Source organism: Dermacentor silvarum, chromosome 3, assembly GCF_013339745.2.
Source record: "Dermacentor silvarum isolate Dsil-2018 chromosome 3, BIME_Dsil_1.4, whole genome shotgun sequence".
Taxonomy (NCBI): domain Eukaryota; kingdom Metazoa; phylum Arthropoda; class Arachnida; order Ixodida; family Ixodidae; genus Dermacentor; species Dermacentor silvarum.
This window is the reverse complement of record NC_051156.1, coordinates 41,628,821-41,651,135: the sequence shown is the minus strand read 5'-3', so window position 1 is coordinate 41,651,135 and position 22,315 is coordinate 41,628,821. Positions and strand designations below refer to the sequence as shown.

Below are 22,315 nucleotides of genomic sequence, written 5' to 3'. Positions count from 1 at the left end.
GCGGCGACGATTTCATCTCCATTGACGTCATACGGAACCTCACGGCGACGGCGACGGCGACGCCGACGGCAGAAATCTGCTTTGGAGTGTCCATATAATTGCTATCGCAATAAAATAAACTTTCTTGCCGAGGTGGCATTCTAACCCTCGTACCCCCGGTTTTAAAGCGAGCGTCGTAACCACTAGCCTATGCAGCCACGCCTGCAGAGCATGCATTTATGCAAACCATATGATTGCGCTGAAGCGTCGTCGTCTTCGTGCACAGGTGGCGCGTCCATACGCTTGTGCTCTGCGAGTTGAAGAGGTTTTACGCGCTACGAGAGCGAGAGACAGACACATTCACGGAGCGGGCCTCCTGGAACGCGGTGGCGGCATTTGAACGCGGTGTCCGTGTTGCAAGCTGCGCTATGCAACGCCCAGTGACGGCCGTAAGTCCGAGACGCGCAAAGAAATTATCATCATCATGAGTAATAAGATGAAAAGTTCGCGCGCACTTCCGGATTATGCTGGGCTACGATCGCCCAGCTACGCTGTTTCAAGCATGGCGCGGCCGAGTGCAAGGTTAAGCGTTTTTTTTTTTACTCACTTTTGTTGGTCTTGTTTTCTCCGATTTATTACTCTTGTACATGTTAGCATTCGTATGTGCTAAAGTGCCCTTTTTATTATAATTTATTCAAATTGTAATGACGAAGACAGCACAAGCGTCGTTGCGGCCGCATCACTGCTGAAGTGAGGAAGATAAAGATCAAAGGATCGCTGTCGCTGCTTTCCTCGCGCTGGCGCTTGGCTGGAACTCCTTGAGTGCTGTCATCGCTAAACCTGACATGACTGGGGTTCCCGCTATGTGCCAATAAACCCAGTAGCATTTAGTGGAGGTGCTGGGTATCCTAACGACTAGCCCCGGAACTCCGTAGCCGCACTCTGTCACCGTTACCCCCAAGACCATGTCAGACGGCAGCGCTGCGCGGCCCACTTCATCAACTGGGCCAGTCACCTGCGGTGTCGTTCGTCGACGAGACCCAGCTGTGTTCAGTGGCACCGCTGATACTGACATCGACGATTGGCTGCCATCCTACGAACGGGTGAGCAACCACAACAAATGGGACGATCCGACAAAGTTCACCAACGTTATTTTTTATCTTGCGGATGTCGTCAACCTCTGGTTCCGAAACCATAAAGCAACTATTGCGACATGGAATGCTTAAGACTGCCTTCGTGGAGGAATTTAGCCGTCCGGCCGTGCGAATGCTTCGCGCCGAACAGGGCCTTCGCCAACGAGCACAACAGCCGGGCGAGAAGTTCACTAATTGTATCGAGAGCGTCATCGTTCTCTGCAACCGAGTGACCCGAATGATGACTCAGGAAGATAGGATTAAATCAAAGCCTTTATTCGTGAAGAGGTGGGCCACCAGCTCTCGCTGCTCCCTCTCACCGGGGAGCATGTCCACTCTTTGTCTTCGGCCATGCAGCAGCAGGTTGCAGAGGATCTTCCGCCAGACTACCAGCCTTATACTACAGCCTTATATGGATAATGTAGCTCAGAAAGACAGCGTTGACCAAGCTACTGTCGCAGTAATTGAATTGATGGTTAGGAAGGAGTCGCCAAAATTTGCGGAATATTTTTTGAATGTCTTCGCATATAAACATTTCAAAAATAGCTTAACGTCTTAGTTTTCCCACAAGTATTCACAAAATGGTACAATGAAAGATTCCTTACGGTCAACGGGCTGCACGTTGAGAACGTTTTTTGCTGTGTACCCAGGCGAAGACATCAGCTTGATTATTGTATTTCTGGAAAATAAAATAAACAAATGCGCCAGGGCTGTGGGAGGCATTCCAAACCTTTTGTAGCAGAAAACAAATCAATTTACCTTAACTGGTTTGTTTTAGAAAATACAATGCCCGTGTCATTGATCCCCCCCGCCATTTTTTTTCGTTTTTCTTTTTTGTCTACAGAATAGGAATCCTTTGTACCGTCATGCTACCTGCGATAAATGAGGTCTGTGATGATTCCACCTGTTTTGTGCATTAGATAAAGTACATAGGGTCTTTCAAGACAACTTATTTCGAGTTGTCCAAACGCAGATTATGCTAAGGGAATGGTTTCTCTTCAATTTTCTTCATTCCTGTCTTGCATAACTAAGAGTATTCTTTTTGCGTGGAGCATCCCATAAAAACATACGAATAAATTATAATATTTAGGTGACTTTTGAAATAATATCAATATTGCATGTGACAGCTCTGTAGGGCATTCTAAAACATGTCATGGGCATGTTTAGAGATAATGTTTGTGAGCATTTTTTTTTCCGCCTTAACAAAAATACTGAAGCGAGGTGTGCGATGGGCTAGTTGCAAATCTATTGTAAATACAGCTAAGCAGTCCGCTATTTTGACAACTCAGAAAATTGCTTCACAATTTTGTCTTTTCGAACGGGATTAGCAGATTGTGTGTCGCGATGTCACTACCGTTAAAGAGGCAGAGAATGAGAAGTCTGCTATCAGATAGAATGTGCACAAGTTAAAAAGAGAAGACCGCGATTGCCGGCAAACGACAGTTGCCGCCGTGGTATCGGACGAGCCACGTGTGAGTGAATCGTTCTCTTTTCTTAACAGGGTTCAGGGTGAGCAGGGCTAGCAGGGTGCGCAGGGTTTGTGAAAGTCGTACGGCGCGAAAGAATAGTACAGTTCCAACTAGGCGTTCTTGGTATTTCCATAGCTAGGGCTTGCCAATGTACGAATCTAACACGTTCATTCAAAATTGGCACAAAATATTTGTCAACAAACATGGGAGAATTTACCGCGTGTTAGTTCTCGCAGCTAAATCCTTATATGATTTTAGAGTTTTGTGTTGCAGAGTTGTATCATTTTCGCTTCCAACTATTGTCAATCACGTTTCTTTGTCTACGCTTGTATTCGTATAAAGCCGAAACATTGTAACATAGTCGCCGCAAGCTCTATGTGGGAGTAAAAGCTTGCGTGGGTCAGGCGAGAAACGCTGCTCAATCTGGTGCGCGCGGGGAAGAAAGCTGGAGCGAAAGCTCGCCGCTTCTGTCGCGTGCGTTCTACTCCGACGGCTGCTGCTCACGGTGCGGCCTCGCGGGCGCCGCAACTTAAAGCGATCTGCGACGTGTAAAAAGTGCAACTTGAGCCGGTAGCTTCGCATGCGCTGTGCTTTCGACGTTTAGTTCGTGTTGAAGCGAGAGACGGAACGAATGTCAATTCGCTCGCTGCTGTGGCGCGCCTCCTCACTCCGGCGTTTTGACGGCGAGTTTCTGCGGTCATCGAGAGAGATGTGTTAATGTTTGCCTGTGCACGCATTACAGCGTGCTTGTTAATTTAGTTAGTAAGCGAATGTTTAGAAGTTTCTATGCTCGATAAAACTACTATTCTTAGTTTGCATAGTTGTCTACTAGTTTGCTATCGCAATCGATGCTTCGCCTTTCGTGCGAAACTGCGATATTTTTTGCCGTTTCTTTTGCATGAGGATGTGAAATCAAAGAGGTCGTTAGGGCATTAACTCAGAATGGCACCTGACGACTGCAAGCAGAGACATTTTTTTATTGACACCCCTAAATAAGCTACAGTGTCACGATGAGTTTGTCAGTACAAGAATTATTTACAAGCCATTGAGTTCTAAAAAAAGCACTTCCTTGGTTTGTAATGGATTTTCAGTAGATGCCGACTTATTCTATTGTGCTTCATGATGAACTTCTGTCGTCCATTGAGCATTGTATTGTAACGTAGTATAGCCTTTAATAACTGTTACGGCGTCTTTGCAGAGTTTTGTTTCTTTGCTCAAATTTTACCTATGCGGCAAATTTCTGTATGTAATGAGGCATCCACACTAAGTATTCGAATGGAATCTGGCCCGGGCACGCCTGTGCTGACCATCCGGGTGCTGGCAATGCTCCTACACCACAATACCCGCAACGCACAGGCTAACCGGGCTGGAATCCGCGATCCGACAAATGTGCGGATTCATAACAAGAATCGCAACAAGACGGGAGGAGGACCTATGTCGGCTGATGCAGGCCTTTTTGATAAGTCGCATCGTGTACTCACTCCCTTACTACCACCTAAGGCGAGTAGATAGGGACAAAATTAACGCCTTAATCCGTCTAGCATACAAAACAGCGTTGGTGCTAACCAGATTACCAATACGGACAAACTAATGAGATTAGGAATAACCAACACTATAGAAGAACTAACAGTGGCGCACAAATCGGCCCAGATGTTCCGCCTGTCCAGTACATGGGCGGGCAGGTACATTCTAGACAAACTGGGCCTGAATTGCACAATCGCCTCTGTGGGACGAACCCCCTCGCCGAAAATCACAAGACGACAACTCATCGTTACACCTATTCTTAAAAACATGCTTCCAGGAAGGCACGACAATCGTCGTACGGCCAGGGCAAAGCAGTTGTGGGATAAGTATAAGGACGACCACCATGTTGCATATGTGGATACGGCAGCGCAGGGTAACCGAAAATACGTTCTGGGCGTAGTGACCGAGAGCGGCCGCATTTTAAACGCGGCGACGGTGGAGGCCTTCTTCGCCCTTCAGGTGGAGGAGACAGGGATCGCTCTAGCCATCACAAACGACCTCGTTTATACAATCGTGAGCGATTGCAAAAGCGCGATCTTAAATTACAGTAAAGGCACTGCTAACAAAACTATGCAGCAAATCTTAAACAATTATTACCACACTTTTTATAAAGCGGAGAGAGTTATTAATCTAGTATGGGTCCCCGCCCACTCCGGAAATCCTGGGAACGAGGAGGTGCACCGCATCGCCCAAGGGTTAACAAGCCGGGAGGCGCGCCTCTCCGACTCGGATTCTTAGGGTGAGATGGTGACCACATATAATGAAATCACAAACTTGTATAAAGAAATGAGGCGCACTTACCCGGCGCCTCATCGGGACCTTACCAGAGCGCAGGCCACCGTCTTTCGCCAGCTTCAGAGAGACTCTTTTCTCAGTCCACACAGATTGGCGATTGTCACCAGTGTGGAATTTAACCCCATATGTCAAAATTGTAACATGGACTAATTGGCAACACAAGACCACAACCTCTGGGGAGGTAGGGGTGTTCCTCCCCTACATACCCTCTTCCCAGCCCCCTCCAAACTAACCTGGGAGGCCTTAGTTAGGACTGCCGCCGATCTCGGGTAACAACTTAATATCGTCACTTAAGACGAGGGGGTCCGAGACGCCCCCATCAGGAGCCACCCTAAAACCCCGCCATGATTTTCAATAAAGATGTTATAACCACCACCAATGAGGAGCTCTTTGGTAGTAGAGGCGTACTTCCATCGGTATTTTTCGACAACACAGTAAAGGTGTAACTTTACTCATAGGCCCTTATAGGCATTAAGTAACACTGTTAGAACTTAGTGAAACCTTTCGTGATCTACACATGTGATAAATATATGGCTTCTATGCTTGTAAGACTGCTTCCTTTTCATTTGGCACACTGAAAAATATTGAAAAGGGCGATTTCTACGCTTTGCCTCAAGAATGCCTAGCTGAAGTCAAAAGAGCACACGACCGAATAATGTTTGTGTTCGTTAATCTTGATACTAGAAGCGGCTTAGGGCCTGTGTTCTGTTTATTCATGATTTTTATTCTTTGATTCAAGCAGTGGAAGGTTGTTCTAGGAGGTGTAACTCCAGGAAAAAAATCGCGCAACCCCCGAGATGCGAAAGCATCGCGGGGGTTGCGTATCGAGTTTCCGTTTCGTTTCACTTGGCAACACAACCCAATGAAAGTTAGAGTGAGAGAATGTATTGAGAAGAGAGGAGACGTTTGTACGGGGTTGTTTTCGTTTGATATGTACGTCGAACGCCGCGTCGTCGGGAACGTTCCTGGGTAGTCATTGCACGAGTTCCTGCAGTTCGATCAGAACGTTCACGACTTGCCCCGACGCTGACGTTCGTTCTGGACGCTCCCGACCTTGCTCAGGTTGTTGTCGAACCAAAGCCGGTCGCACACGTTGCAGCTGTGCCCGAAGCTCCGAACGCAACAACCCCGGCTTCCAGAGGCCTTCCTCTGCTCCGCGGCGGTGGCGCTGCCGCTGCAACTAGCGCCGACGTTGACGTTGTTGATGGCGTTTCGCATTATAAGCGCACATCGTTGCACAGAGAGATATTGAGGGAAGCACAGCGAAACGCGCTTTATACTGCGCCGCGACACTTGCGCCGCCTACCGGCGTACCCTTACACAGAGAGGGAGAGAGTGAGAGAGAGAGAGTTATATGCACGGTGTAAGAATAAGGAGAGGTGCTGACACTCTCCCCACAACGCGCGCGAAAGCGCCGCTCCCTCGCGTCCAGATTATGTTCGGCTTGGTTGCAGCTGGTTCGGCGCCGTCGTAGAGGGCGCTGCGGTATGCGGTCCCAGGAATTGTTGTGGGATATTCTTCAATACGAAGGCATAGATGACGATTTCGTGGAGCTGCTGAGGGAGATATATCGAGACAACCAAGTACAAGTGGCATGGGAAGGCCGAAAAGGAAATGAAATGGTGGGAATTCACCAAGGATTGAAGCAAGGATGCCCTGTGTCACCATTGTTGTTCACGCTTTACGTCAAGGGCATAGAAAGACGACTGGAAAACAGCGAATTAGGTTTTTATTTATCCTACATGCGTAATGGACAAATGGTGCAACAGAAGGTCCCTGGACTGATGTACGCAGACGACATTGTGCTACTAGCGGACAATAAAAAAGATTTACAGATACTTGCGAATATCTGTGGGAACGCAGCGACAAATCTAGACCTTAAGTTTAGAACAGAGAAATCAGGGATTATGATCTTTAATGAACACACGAGTAACTTCGTGGTGTCAATTCAACAGCAAGTAATACCCATAGTGAAGCAATATAAGTACCTCGGCGTACACATAAACGAAGGAAAGAATTACTCAAGCAACCACCAAGATAATCTGAAAATAAAGGGGAAGCGGAATGCAGCAATAATGAAACACAGAGCACTGTGGGGCCACAATAAGTATGAGGTGGTGCGTGTAATCTGGAAAGGAGTAATGGTGCCAGCGCTAACATTCGCAAATGCCATTATATGCTTAAAATCGGATATATTGGCGGGTTTCGAAGTTAACAAAAGATCAGTAGGCCGGTTGGCTTTAGGAGCAGACGGTAATACGACAAATGAGGCAGTGCATGGTGACATGGGTTGGGCCTCTTTTCAAGTCAGATAAGCACAAAGCAAAATTAGTTTTGAAGAAAGGCTCAGTAACATGAATGAAAATAAATGGGCGGCTAAAGTGCACAAGTATCTCTACATGAAAAGCGTGGACACAGAATGGAGGAAGAGGTCAAGGAAGTTGGGAACCAAGTACAGGATAATCGAAACTGTAAATAGACAACCAGGGGTCATCAGAAAGAAAGTGAGAGAAATAGAGACCGTGAATTGGATGCAAAGAATTGAAACGACAAGGACAATGGAGATTTACAAGAATGACAAGAAAGAAATTAGAAGGGAAAATCTGTACGATAACACAAAGGGCAGTGCCTTGCTATTTGAGGCTCGAGCCGGTTGCCTAAGGACGAAAACATATCGGAACAAATCTTCGGAACTAGATGAGACATGTGTATGCTGCAGTAAAGATCCAGAGACTACTCAGCACATCCTAATGGAATGCGACGGGATCCACCCAGCGAGAACCGTAGGTAACGTGCAACTCCCAGAAGCGCTTGGGTTTAAAGTGGAAGGAAACATAAACAGATCAGCCGTAGAGATCAGCAAGAGACGATTAGAGTACTGGTGGAGAAAAAGCAGGGAAAAGATGGATACGACCTGATCTCTTAAAATCCTAGGCAGCGGTACAAGGTAAATTTTTGAAAAAGAAAAATAATGAGAGGTATACAAAAATGCTAGATAAAGAACATGTATAGTATACCTGATTAAATCAAGCAGGCTAGGTGACTATTTGTCGCCGCCCCGTTCAAAGGGGATGCTAATAAATCATCATCATCATCACCAGCCTCGGCGGGAAGGCGCGTGCTTCGCTGTCTATGCGCCTTGTGCTTGCATGTGCGGCCGTGCTGTTTTGAAGGCACACTTTTTGTTCACGCGCCTTTCATCATCTTGTGCTTGTGTATTATCGCCACGGGCCCTCGACCAAGGTGGAAGCGGCCTTCTGAGAGTTTGAAATGGGTAGAAAGTGCTTTGTCACGAACAGCAATTCTGGATACCGAACTTGTGCGGAGCGTGTGCCTCTATTTAAAGTTCCTTCCGACAGCGGTCGTCTAGAGCAGTGGCGCCGTGTAAATCTGAGGGCAGACCGAACTCTAATGCCTACCGACCATGTTTGCGCCAAGCATTTTTCAGAGGATATGATATCGACGGCATATTACGCGGAGCTCGATAAAATGGTGCTACTTGACGCGCCAAAGAGCCCTGTTCTGTCTGCAAATACAGTTCCCACCTTATTTCCGAACGGTCCAAAGAACCTCACACGGTCAAATAAACCTCGAAAGCAGCTGCGGAAGAGATAACCTCCTGTGTGCCACAAAAACTGTTGTGTGCCACAGCAGTCTGTGCAAATTTTGCTGCATGTATAAGATATATACTGGGTGTCTTAACTATCATGCATCAAGGTTTAAAAATATGAAAATGTCACATAGCTGGACAGTACCACGGCAATGTTCTCTGTCGTCTCTTGGAGATACTCAGATTATTTTTTGCATTCCGACTTATTACATAATTATGTTCATAACTGATTAATCAACTTTTGTAATGCTATAATTAGATGAAAAAGTGTGAACGAGAGAATTGCACAGCAACATAAAAAATTCCCGATACAGCTTTTTGTTGCTCAATACGTGATACATAAAAGTGTTTTCCGAGCGTGAAAGAAACCCGCGAATAGACTCAAAATTGCCTCGAGGCACTTTGCGTGCATTCGAGGGCTTCTTTCACGCTCGGAAAAATACTTCTACGTAGCGTGTATTGAGTAATAGAAAGCTGTATCGGGAGTCTTTCATGTTGCTCTCCAATTTTCTCATTGAAAATTTTAATATAATTATAATATTTGAGAAGTTCATTAATTAATTAGGACTAATCATGTAATTAGGCCAAATGTAAAAATATAATCTCAGTATCTCCAAGGGACGGAAAACAACATTACCTTGGTTCTGTTCAGCTACGTGACATTTACATGTTTTTAAATCTTTGTGCACCCTGTAAAATACTGCTGTTTTCTGTGCAGATGTGTGTCTGATTTTCAAATTTGTGCCATCCTGGATACTGAATGTTTTTTACAATGCGCGTGTGGTGTATATTACACGCTTGCATGTTTTTATTCAACATTTTTGCATTGTGGGAGTGTATGAGAGCGTAAGCTTCTGGGAAGGCTATCCTCTATTAAAATTATCAAGCTGCTTCATGCACAATTTTTTAATTATTCTGTGTTTGCAAAATAAAAAATAAAAAGTCTGAGATTATCGTGTGCTGGGTATAAGTGTATTTGTGGACAGGCTGTAGCATGCATTGTCAAATACGCTTACATTGGCACATTCTCATATGCAATTTAAGAAAAAATAAAGTCACCTCTTAGATCCTTCAAGAGTCACTCGCTCCCCAAGCGATGAAAGCCAAATGAATAATATACACAGTCTATGTTAAGTGGAATTGAAATAAAAGAGATTTTCACAAGGTAAACTGTATTAGTGATATTGTAATCCAAGATAAAACGCCTGCCTTCGTCCCGCCTGATAAATTATCTTTTCAAAGATTTCTTTACATAGCTATGTGCTTTCTCATCATAGGTTCTAGCCATGAACACCCACTTTGCTCTAGTGCGTTGCATATCGCAAGCATGCGCCGTTTCATTTCTTAAATTATATCGCGCCCGCACTGAATTCGCGTGACGATGTTTGAACGGTTTTCTGAGTTTTAATTTTCCGATGCAGTCACTATTTTCTTCTGATCGAGGGGTAGCACGCGGGCTTACGCTTTAATTTTTTTATGCTTGTATGCATGAGTAGATCGGCCGCAACAAAATGTGCGCGCGAGCGGAATGTGAGTGGGCGTTGAATGCTGCCCGATCGATCCGTGTTCCCGTCATTCACGCCCTGCACAATATACGTTCATGTTAGCAAAGCATACAGCCTGGTACACTTATCACCTTAATCTGAAATAACGAATTTCCTTCGCGCTTTGAGTTTTACTGGCGCCACTATGAACGAAAATTTAGCGGAGGCAGAGGAATGCCAAGCCGCCGGCGCCGCTAAGCTGGGTCCGCTGGCCGCGGCGCCATCTATCTGCTCGTAGCAGATTGGTGCGGCCGCGCGGTTGGTGCGCCCGCGCAGATTGGCGCACTCGGTGCGCCCGCGCACGGCCGAACATAATCTGGACGCTCGCTCGCGCGCAGTGTCAACACCTAAATATTCTTCCACCGTGGTTATATGCAATGATTTGCTGCGCCGCGCCTGTAGCGGAGAGCGGGAGAGGGGAGGAGGAGAGCGCACACCTGCGTAGGAGAGGAGAATGAGGGAGAGTTGCGCAAGCGCAGTATGGGTGCGGACGCCGCAGAACGGACACTGCCCCGAGCATTAGTTGCTCTCGCATCTAAAAAAAAAAAAAAAAACACGAGACGCCCTTTGCTCACTTATTAACATTTCCTGCGCTGATGTCGTCGTCTTGACCGAAACCTGGCTATCTGCGAAGATTAACGGCTGCGAGCTCTTTACTTGGGCAAATTATTATATAGTTTAGAGGCACGACCGTTGTGATCGTTCAGGTGGCGGGATTTTGATAGCAGTATCTCGCGATTTAGATTCTTACGTAATCCCCATGCAATCGGCCATTGAGCTGATCTGTACGCCTATTCGCCTCAATCACAGAGATACGATTTCATGTGCTTGTTCTCGACCGTCAAACTCTTCTACTACTTTTTGCGATGACTTGCTTGATTGCCTAAACAAAATATATGATCAATTTTCAAATGCACTACTGTTCCTTCACGGTGATTTTAATTTTGCTGGAATTTTATGGTCCAGCTCTTTTCTTACTACACTACTTTGTACTACAGGTTTTTCACAGTGTTCTGCTTTTGTTGATTAGGCTGCCACATTTATTATGACCCCAATGCTCAACAAACACACTCGTGTTACATCGTCATCAGCTAATATACTTGATCTAGTAATAACCACCTCTCAGCAAGCCGTCTTGTCTAGCGATTTCACCAGCGTTAAGTGACCATTCAGTGATACATTTCACTATGGCATCGTGTTCACCCCGCCTATCCAAACAATATAAGTTTATTCGAAACTACAACAGAGCGGACTTCCACACAATTAACATTGAGCTAGAAACTTTTTCAGACGCGTATTTCCCAAGGTTCTGGGAAAGAACCGTTGAGGAAAACTGGTTATTATTTAAAAATTCGCTATCCGAACTTACAAACAAACATATACACATTCGTAGAAAACCCAGTGTAAAGAAAACGCCGTGATTCAATGCATCTTTAAAACGGCTTTTAAACAAGAAAAAACGCGTTTTTCGCAGTTGCAAAGCCGCTCTCAATTTAATTATGGGGTTTTACGTGCCAAAACCATGATCTGATTATGACGCACGCCGTAGTGGGGGACACCGGAAATTTGGATCACCTGGGGTTCTTTAACGTGCACCTAAATCTAAGTACGCGGGTGTTTTCGCATTTCGCCCCCATCGAAATGTAGCCGCAGTGGCCGGGATTCGATCCCGCGTCCTCGTGCTTAGCAGCCCAAGGTCGCGGGATCAAATCCCAAGCTGTTATCGACCCACACAGGTGGTCTGCTTATCTTGCTGTCACCTCAGAGTATAAACAAGCCCTTCGAGATGCTAAAGACAAGTTTTTCACAGGACTTTCTCAAATTTGTTGTATACTAACCCTCGCAAGTTCTGGAGTGTCGCAAAGTGGACGATATGCGGCTGAAGTCTGACCGTGGTTCTTTGTGCCAAAACATGAGTGCTGTGACCTTGTCAACAATTTTTTGTCCATTTAATCATAACGTATCATCTACCGTTCCGCCGTTAATTCCTCCATTTTTTCCTCAAATGAAGCGTAATACTGTTGACTGGGTCGGGATACGAAAGTTTATTCCTCATGCAAAAGTGTCGTCATCCGCTGGTGTTGATAGTATTAAATACAAATTTCTTAATTGCCCTGAAACATATTCTTTTATTATACTGTCCTCCATTTTCACTCAGTCATTACACATCAACATGATACCGGGTGACTGGACGGTGCATGGGCAAGGAGACTCTGGTGCACAAGTCGGGTGACGTCTTTTGCCCCTAAACTACCAAACTCATACCTATAACATCAATGCCTTGTAAACATATAGAGCACGTCATTTACTGCCATCTAGTTACCTTTGTCGAGAATAACCACTTTTTTATTGTTTTCAGCATGGTTTCCGAGAACACCATTCTAGTGAAACACAATCCATAGCGTTTACTTATGACTTGTTATCGGCTTTAGACTCACTAGATGTAGATTGCATTTCTTTTAGACTTTGCGAAAGTCTTTGACACTGTGTCCCATAAACTACAGTTCCTCAAACTTAACACGCTTAATATTGATGTCAATGTTATTAAATAGAGTGTTTTTTTACCCAATCGCAGACAATATGTGATAGCTATTGAACATGATTCCCATTATTCTTCAGTGGTATCAGGAGTTCCTCAGGGTTCCGTGATCGGGCCCCTTCTTTTCCTCATTTACTTCAACGATCTCTCCACTTCAGCTCTCTCACAGATTATCTGCTTATGACTTCGTACATTACAGGAAAATTAGTAACCAGACTGACGCCTACATATTGCACTTTGATCTCAAGAACATTTCTCGTTGGTGCGACACTTGGCAAATGAAACTTAATCCTAACAAGTGTAAATCAATAAGAGTAACGTGGTCTGCTATCGATTCTAATCCCCGTTCATATATTATTAATGGTTCCCTTCTAACTACGGTGTCTTCGTACAAGTACCTAGGTGTTCACATCACTAATTATCTTTCGTGGAACTTGTACGTCGAATACATTACTTAACAACACCAATCGCATGCCTGGTTTCCTTCGCCGGAACTTTTCCAAAGCCCCAGAAATTCTTAAAATTGGCAGTGTAGAAGATCCTAGCCCGATCCAAGGTAGAATATGCTTCATCTGTCTGGGATCCCCCAATTAGATCACTAAGCACGTCGCTAGAATCACCTCAAAATCGTTCTGCACGCTACAATCTAACTATCCACGCCATTCCACTGTTTTGCAGATGAAAAACACCTCAGATATTCTTTATCTTTCTGCACAACGCCGCCAAGCCCGACTATGCGTATTTCACAAAATTTATTATTTCAATGAAAATTTGAAAGAACTCCTGTTCACAGCCCCTCGTTCTGTATCATCGCGCGTGGACCATCATCTCAAAGCTAGGGTGCCGAATTGCCGTACTAAACGTTATTACGAATCCTTTGCTCTAAAAACAAGCATCGACTGGAATCACCTGCCTCCTCCTTCAAAGCTGCAACTGAAGAAAACTTGAAACCAAGTGTATCTTCTCCTATATAGTTCGTATATATTCTATTTTGTTCACACTACCACTCCTCTCTGTAACGCCTCACGGCCTCGAGATTATCTGAATAGAATAAAATTTCCATCAAATTCGGCTGCTCAGTTTTTGCACACGCACATTTTTTGACGGACACGAATAATCCACGAAGCCCTAGCCATAAACAGCTTCGCTGTAAAAAGTCGGAATGCTAATAATCTTGGTCACAGTTAATTATAACGATATAATTGTCGACATACCTGAAGATTCCAAGTACATTAGTATATTTAAGCTCTCAGGAACGCTCTCTGCCAGGATAGGCTACAAATAAGTTGCCAAGGATTGGAACGCTACAGCAGCCCTCAGAAAATGTAACTGTGAAAAATATTGCTTTTGATGTCTTGGAGTTGACTCATTTTTAACACGCGTGTTCTTATTTTGATTCAGTCTGAAAACAATAAATAGCGTCAAATCTTCGCTGCTAAAAGCTGGTGCGCCACAGTTTCGACAAGCAAAACATTCTTTTTTAGCCGTACAAAGCAGAGATTGCTAGGCTTTCTTTCACAACACACAGACAAGCGTGATAGCTTCATTAAAAAATATGTTTGCTGTCATGCGCTGAACCCAAATTTTAAACAAAAATGAAAAATTTTGTTGTGAAGCTAGCGTCACCATTGAGCGCAAATTAAAACGCCGGTGTTGTTAAAGAAAGTACAGTTGGCGAGACACTCATACACCACACTTAAATATAGAGGCAGGAGAAAACGAGATGTGAATTTATAAGTGCTACTTTTAGGTGGCAACAAAGACACCTTGTAACTTCACGTTGACTGCATCGGCCACTGTTCCGCATGGCGATTTAAAGCAACAGCGACATAATAGTTTCGAGCTTTCCTATACTGTAACAACTATAGCTAAATACTTAGATCCTAAATAAGCTTGAAATAAATTTGGAAGGCGTCGTTTCAAAGGAATAGAAACTGTGGCTTACATGATTCCGTCAGGTGGGTACTCAAATATCACCACCGCTGAATCGCCGACAAGATCTCCAGTGTGAGTCCCTTTAATGCACTTGGTCTTGCCTCCCAAGTAAGGGTCTTCCTCGAAGTTTCTGTACACCTGGTGCCACGACTGCTCCATTGCGAAGCACTAAAACATATACAAACACAACATTAAAGAAAACTGAACATCTTTGACATGTTGCTTAACACCGCTACAAACAGCAGAACGGGTTATTGATGTTGTGATTGTCGACAATCACTTTTGCTTCATAAAACGCTCAGCAAGAATACGGGCACGTTCGATACATTTAGCTTCTCTTATTGGATGACGTGACATTGTTCCTCTCGAAAGAATATTAAAATTCTAGATGCAAGCACTACAATTATCGTGGAAGAGCGCCATCTCAGCTGTCACCGATATTTATACTGAATGCATTACTCTGTAAACCATCACCTCTGCCTGCTGCAACAGGTCATCTTACTTCACCTCCGTCTTATTCACTTCACAAGATCATTAACACGTCACCCGGCATTCAAGCACCCTTCTCTTTCAAATATCCTAGCGCATGCGCAACTCGACATAGCCACGCACTAAACATAGTTCCTTTCAGGACACATATAGACTGCTTTAAAATTTCTTTTGTAGCCAAAGCTACGCTGGCCGCACTCTCGACGTTTCGCTGTGGCCGGTGGCAGCACCGCGAGCTGAGCCGTTGCCTAGCAACCGCCGCAGCTGGCTACGTTTCTTTCTCTATGGTCTGACCACCCCGCGGCGTCTTACCGGCGTCTCACAACGCCGCAAGCGGCGTCTGATACACGTCTTTCGCCCGGCGAACTGCTTCACAGGAGAGGGTCCGGAATGCCAAGCGCGCAAAGCTAGCGTCGGAGACTGAGGAAGAGCTAGCCGTTCGGCTCGCCACATGCTTGGACTTGTCGGCTTATAATTTATACCTGGCTTATATCGACGAGTGTATACCTAAGTGTAATAATTACAGCTAAATCAAAGGCTAACCAAGTGAAACCAAGACTTAACCAGGCTAAACCAAGCTTTCGCTTTGCAGATCAAGGGTTAGCTGAGCTAAGTCGCATTTCTTTTTTCCGCTCACAGTTGAAATTTGTAACAACTTGGACGGTTCGCTACTCGCATTGCCTTTTGAAGAGTTCATTGAGCAATTGCCTAATCATATTGACTGTTAATCTGTTTGTATAATCTTAGTGATTGTTCTTTTGTTTGGACCAAAATCTTGTACCCACTCCTGCTATGTATCGAATTAGGCACAGCAGTATTGTACATGAAATAAATAAAATACAAGTAGCATAAGCATCAAGGAGGTGCTGCGTTGCAGCGCCTTGGTCAAGTAGCATTAGAAGTGTCCAGCGGCGCTGCAGATTTCCACGTACGGCATAAGTATAATAAGTGTCATGCAGAAGCAGATGTATAAAATCAATTATCCAGACGTTGCAGACGCGGTGGTTGTAAGGTAAGAATGCCCGGCGCTGAAAAAAATGTACAGGGTTTACGGCAATCACCAGGTACTTTTGTTTACATACAATATAAAAAAAATTATGTTTTTCTTGCTTTCTCTAATGTTACAAACAATAAAGCAATGAAAGCCTTAAATGTGCTGTGCTATTTACGATTATATTCATTACTATGCGACAGGTACTTTCTAAGCTGAAAGATTTCTAAAATATGACATCAAGAAACATATTCAATCGCAGCAGTATTATTTGAGATTTGTACCGAGGGTTGGATGCATGGTATGAGCGTCCCCTTTAAAGCAGGGCGTTGGCATGAACCACCAAGTTCTCATTCCTATTTTTGCCCAATGTGTTACCTATGATTTTTTTAGACAAAGGTGTAGACTTCTCTTCAAGGAAGCAGCCTTCAGTTATCATGTTATCATGAGCTACTTCACTGCGGCCTATTGGAGCTTTATGATATGTTTTGCACTCACTCAACAAGATTACTTTGCTTTTTCAGCACTGTCAGAATCTCATTGCAGAGTGCCAAACAGAGAGCGAGCCTCTTCTCAGGACACCGCTGCAGAACATCATCCAATCCAGCGCAATATAAATGGGGGACATTGATCCCATGGATCCACAAGTTTCGCTTCCGTTAAATGATGTCTACTTGGGCGAAGCCCAATAGTGTTCCATAGCTGTATATATTGAAGCAGGCAAGCATACTTAAGCAAAAGGCCTCCGAGTTCGCTCTCACATGTTTCTTCATACAGCTGTCCTGGAAGTCCAGAAAATAATTCCTGTCTATCAGTTCTGCAGAAGCCCACAAGTTGGAGGAAAGTTTTCTCAAAGGAAGAAATGGCATCCACCCGCCTCTTAGCACGAACATAAAAAGGAAACCCGTACGAGTTTTTGAGAAAGAAAGTTTCGCAGTTGAAGTAAAGTACGTCTTGGTCCAGATCTGAATCCGGCACCAACACCTTCACGGGGAGGTTGCTCTACCATCTAAGCTAACAAGGACCTGCTCCGTTCTTTCATCAGGTCAAGTTAATAGCGCCAGCAACTGCTCTCAGTGTGAGGGCCAGATAAAGCTATCATTGGTAATCACACTTCGAAAGTGTCACTCTCTGACTGACCACAGATGATTTCAACAGGAATGGTGAACTTTCTCTTATTACTTTATCAGCCACGAGAAAGCCACTGCGAGAGATAAAACATGTGATGACGCACAAGAACTGAAGAGTATATCGATATTGGCGCAGCTCATATTATTTTTGCCACACTGTAATGCAGAGACTGAAATATATTCTACAGTATGGCTGATGTCAAAGCAAAAAAGTTGAATTGACTTGGAACTCGAAACATGAACGCCGTCCTCGTAAGCAAGTTAGCCATGCAGTGACCGGCCGGAGCTCTGTCATTATAAGAGTCGAAGAACGGCATATCGAACTGGCGTTGAAGGGAAATGCCATGAAAAAAATTCTGGCCGTTTCGCACTAGTGGCGCGAAGACTGAGAACTTCTAAACACAACAACTGAGCCCTGAAATTTGCCCCCTTCACCGAGGAAAACTGGGCAAACAGTGAAGCTGGTGGCCACACCTAGATCCATTGGGAAACGCTTCACGTACGATCCGCAGCGCAGTCCCTCGCTTTTCGCAGTCGCGCACGGAGCTAAGCGTTCATTTGTTTCTGTTTCCCTTTCAGCCTCTTCGAACTGAGAAAAAAATTCGTAACTGCCCTTTACAGAAGCATAACTGCGAGTCGGCCTAGTTGGAACAGATTCATTTTCTTAAGTTTCTGTGCGCAAACAAACAGGGACGAAGAAAAGGAGACACAAGGACAAGGACGTGCCCTTTACAGTTGGCTTTCAAACAAGTTCATGTCGAACCACAGTCAATCGCGCACTCGGCAACTGTGTCCAAACTCACTGTTCAGAAACTCGCAGGCAAACCGTCAGTCGACACCTCCCGTGGCTCTTCGTACTTTCCGCTGGAAATTATCCAGTACTCGCAGGCCCGGATCGTTTTAGTAACGCTTCTGGTTGCCAGAAGCGTTCTGCAGGTCCTGAATAAAGTTTTTCCAGTCCAGTCCAGTCTGGTTGCTGAAACGGGTTTGCTCCCAATCGCGGGCCCGAAACTCTGGATCTTCTGCCATTCGCTGTCGTTTAGTCATGGCTTCGCCGGCGCGATAGTCTGGATCGGCCCAAAGTCGTCTCATCCGCTTTCGAGTAGCGGCGCGCTGTCTGTCGTGCCGCGCGTCCTCGTCCTAGGGAGTGACGATCTTCTTCAGTAGCCCCATTCCCCTCCGCAGCGATGCTGACGCAGCGGCGACTCGGAGTTATATATACCCCGCGGGACCCTGATGCCTCGGCAGCGACCGATCCGCACGGAGTGATGCCGTCATGGCGAAGCGATGCGGCGCGCGCGAGGACGTCATGGTTCCGCTTCCGCAGCTGTTGCGAGGCTCGGCGCAGTTGGTGCGAGGTGTTGCTAGGCGACGCATGAGATGCAATCGCTCGGCCAGGTTTTTCGGCGTACGCCTAACGGCGCAACCACTGACTTAAACTGCTTCGCTGTTAAAATAACAGACACTTGGTAGTGTTTTAACAGAGCCTAAACAGATGGTTTTTCTTTCGTGGCCGGTTCGTGTTCACTGAAGCTGTTGATGACATCAAAACTTTGGGAACACAGCCTTAATAAATCACCCATTGGACTCTCTGCTATTACGATAAAAAATCACTTTTATCATCGTATTACAATCTTCAAACCATTACCTTAGACGACGTTTGAGCAGTTCTTTAAACATGCAATTTTAGCTAATAAAGGTGTCTTGGTGAACGTACGCGAGAGGGAAGTTACAAGAAAGTAAGTTAGGAAAATTGCTCGGTAAATGCGGTTGTATTGGCACCTCTTTTTAATTATTACCAGTCTTCTTATTCAAGTATTCTATTTCGCTATTTAAACGCAATGTTAGTGCGTAGGACAAGACGCACGGCACTAGCGAAGTCCGCGTAGGGCAACATGGGGTATTTTCAATCACTACGTGATATCGTTTAGAAAAAGTGTCTTATCAGGGTCCGTCTAAGAGTAGATTTCTCCTCTACCTGCCTTTCTAGAAACAAGCTGACACACTTCGCGAAATGCATGAAGAAAAATACGGTGGTCACTTGGTCATCAGACTAACATTTGATGCCGTGAGATAAAAGTACTACTGGTCCAAACTCTATAGCGACTTCAGACGATACGTTAGTACCTGTGACATTTGTCAGACGATGAAGGTGTCGACGTAGCCGCTTTACGGTTTCAGCGAATAGAAGTCGACACGCCCATCCATACAGTTGGGGTTAACATAATAGGTTCCTTTAAGGCTTAATATACAAATATATCATTGCAACTACATATAACTGCAATCACGTCATTGTCAATCACGTTTCTTTATCTACGCTTTTATTGCGTATAAAGTCCAAACACTGTAACATAGTCGCCGCGAGCTCTATGTGGGAGTAAAAGCTTGCGAGGGTCAGGCGAGAATCGCTGCTCAATCTGGCGCGCGCGGGGAAGAAAGCTGGAGCGAGAGCTCGCCGCTTCTGCCGCGTGCGTTCTACCCCGACGGCTGCTGCTCACGGTGCGGCCTCGCGGGCGCCGCACCTTAAAGCGATCTGCAACGTGTAAAAAGTGCAACTAGAGCCGGTAGCTTCGCATGCGCTGTGCTTTCGACGTTTGGTTATATATATGTAACGAAACACGGACGTGGGTACTAAGTAAAGGAAACACTACAGGAGGCTGGTAGAAGTCATATTCGTGAACATGACTCAGCAAAATCACATTGACTCAGCGAAAAAAGTGTAGCACTCAAAAACCACTGAAATGGGTTCGGATGTGCGTACTAAGTGAAGGAAACACTACAGGATTCTGGTAGAAGTCATAGTCATGAGCATGACTCAGCAAAATGACAATGACTCAGCGAAAAAAGTATAGCACTCAAAAAACATTGAAATGGGTTCGCACGGGCATTAAGGGAAGCAAACACTAAAGGATGCTGGTAGAAGGCATGGTCATGAGCATGACTCAGCAAAGTGACAATGCCTCAGGGAAAAAGATTAACACTCAAAAACCACTGGAATCGGTTCGGACGTGGGCACAAAGTGAAGAAAACAGACAAGGATGCTGCTAGAAATCATAGTCATGACTTAGGCTTTCGCCTTAAGGTATCCTAGGTGTAGCTAAAGGGACTCCTCACGACTCAAGAATGTCATAACATGCGTGTCATGAAGGTCATGAAAGAGCCGCCTATGTCTTCGTGCTATCATTGTCGTTTCGTTAACTTGGTAGGCTATCTGACCTCTGCTTCGCATAATATCCATTCCCACAAGGCGTGGGATCTGCCGGCATTTGCTTCATCCATTTTCATTAGCATTAATTTATCATTTCTTTATTTGAATTAGTAAGTACGAGTAATTTCCGCTATGTTGTCCTTGGTGTCATTGTTTGTTGGCTTTTTATGATATGAATAATAAAAATCGGGCCCCTCGGTTCCCTTACTTTTCGGTAAATGTATTGACCAATGACATTGACCATGGTGACGTCTTCCTGTTCCCTTCTTCCTGTTGCCTTAGTAAAGGCATAGCATTTACCTCAGGAGTTGTTCGATTCCACCATGTATCTGCACTGGACCCTACCACGAACGAAAAAACCGAAAAAATCCTATTTTTGCAAGGCACAACCGTTCCATGCGTCGCCGATGTGGAGCCTGTATGCGTCTTGCCACTTGCACCTGCAGTCTCCTCTGAGGAGCCATCTCATGGTGATTCTTCGTCGGCCACCGCCCTTGCAGCAGTCATCAGCACTGACTTCAAACCCGCGCAGACGTAACAGCTGTTGGCTTTGTTGAAAAAGCACGCTCATTCTTTTGACGTCTATTCGTCGACCTTGGGCCAAACAACCGTTGCAGAGCATCGCATTCTGACAGATGACACGTGTATCGTGCGGCACCGCCCGTACCGCGTGTCTCTAGCCGAGCTGAAAATCACCGAAGACAACGTCGCCGACGTACTGGAACGCAAGGTAATTCGCCCTTCCGCTAGTTCTTGGTCGTCTCCTGTTGTCTTGGTTCGTAAAAAAGATGGCGCCGTGCGCTTTTGCGTCGACTACCGGGCGCTCAATAAGATAACTCGAAAAGATGCCTATGCCGCGCATTGACGACGTCCTTGTTTCCCTCCAAGGAACGGAATACTTTTCGAACCTAGATCGGCGTTCCGGCTATAGGGAAATCTCCATGCACGAAGACGATAAAGAAAAAAATTACCGCATATCCACGACGTGAATGATGATGAGTGGGCGAAGCACCGGGGGATCATTCGGGTAAGCCAGAGCTACGGACGAGAAAGAAAGAGAGAGCGCGTCGGGAACGAATGCTCTTGAGCACCGCAGGGCCCCTAGCTACGGACGAGAGAGAGAGAGAGGGCGCTTCGGGAACGAACGCCCTTGTGCACCGCAGCGCCCCTAGCTACGGACGAGAGAGAGAGAGAGAGCGCGTCGCGAACGAGATAGAAAGAGAGCACAGCTGCGCCTCTAGCAGGAGCGGCGAGTGCTAGCGTAGCTACGACGGCGCGATGAGCGACAAGGCTCGACCCTAAGGAGCTTCGCCCCTACAAACGGCGTTCGCTACCCCCGCTGGACTGTACGAGTTCAACGTAATGCCTTTCGGGCTCTGCAACGCGCCCGCGACCTTTGAACGCATGATTGACATCGTGCTGCGTGGCCTGAAATGGTAGACTTGCCTTTGGTATCTGGACGACAATGTCATTTTTCATCCACATTTCCTCAGAACCTACAACGCTTGGATACAGCTTTGACGCGCCTCGCCCGCGCTGGTCTTCGGCTGAACACCAAGAAATACCGTTTCGCCAGCAAAGCCATTAAGATCCTGGGTCATGTCGTTAACAGGGATGGCCTTCAGCCGGACCCTGACAAGATTGCTGCAGTCCTTCGCTTTCCTCGTCCTGACAGGCCCAAAGACTTGCGCAGTTTGCTTGGCCTTGCCTCTTATTTCCGTCGTTTTATACAGAACTTTGCTTCCATCGCAGCTCCATTACACACTACTAGCTTCCGTTGTAGCCTTTCTGTGGTCCCAGGAAGGCCAATTGGTGTTTGCACGCTTGAACGACGCCCTCACGTCTGCACCTGTGTTTCACCATTTTGATGAGTCCGCACCGACTGTCATACACACTGACGCTAGCGGCCGCGGTACAGCTGCTGTTCTTCTGCAACGCGCCAACTCTTCGCGGGAGAGAGTCACTGCAT

The 22,315-nt window shown here is 45.7% G+C and overlaps 1 protein-coding gene across 1 annotated transcript in view; it reads right to left on the bottom strand.

The window, feature by feature from the left end:
* LOC125944217 (uncharacterized) overlaps positions 1–22,315 on the bottom strand; it is an 87,482-nt gene that overhangs the window by 49,903 nt on the left and 15,264 nt on the right. The window contains exons 2-3 of the mRNA XM_049664539.1: positions 14,539–14,696; positions 1,718–1,791 (exon numbers count right to left, since the gene is read on the bottom strand). Coding sequence (XP_049520496.1) covers positions 1,718–1,791; positions 14,539–14,696 — 232 coding nt within the window. The remainder of the gene's footprint in view (positions 1–1,717; positions 1,792–14,538; positions 14,697–22,315) is intronic.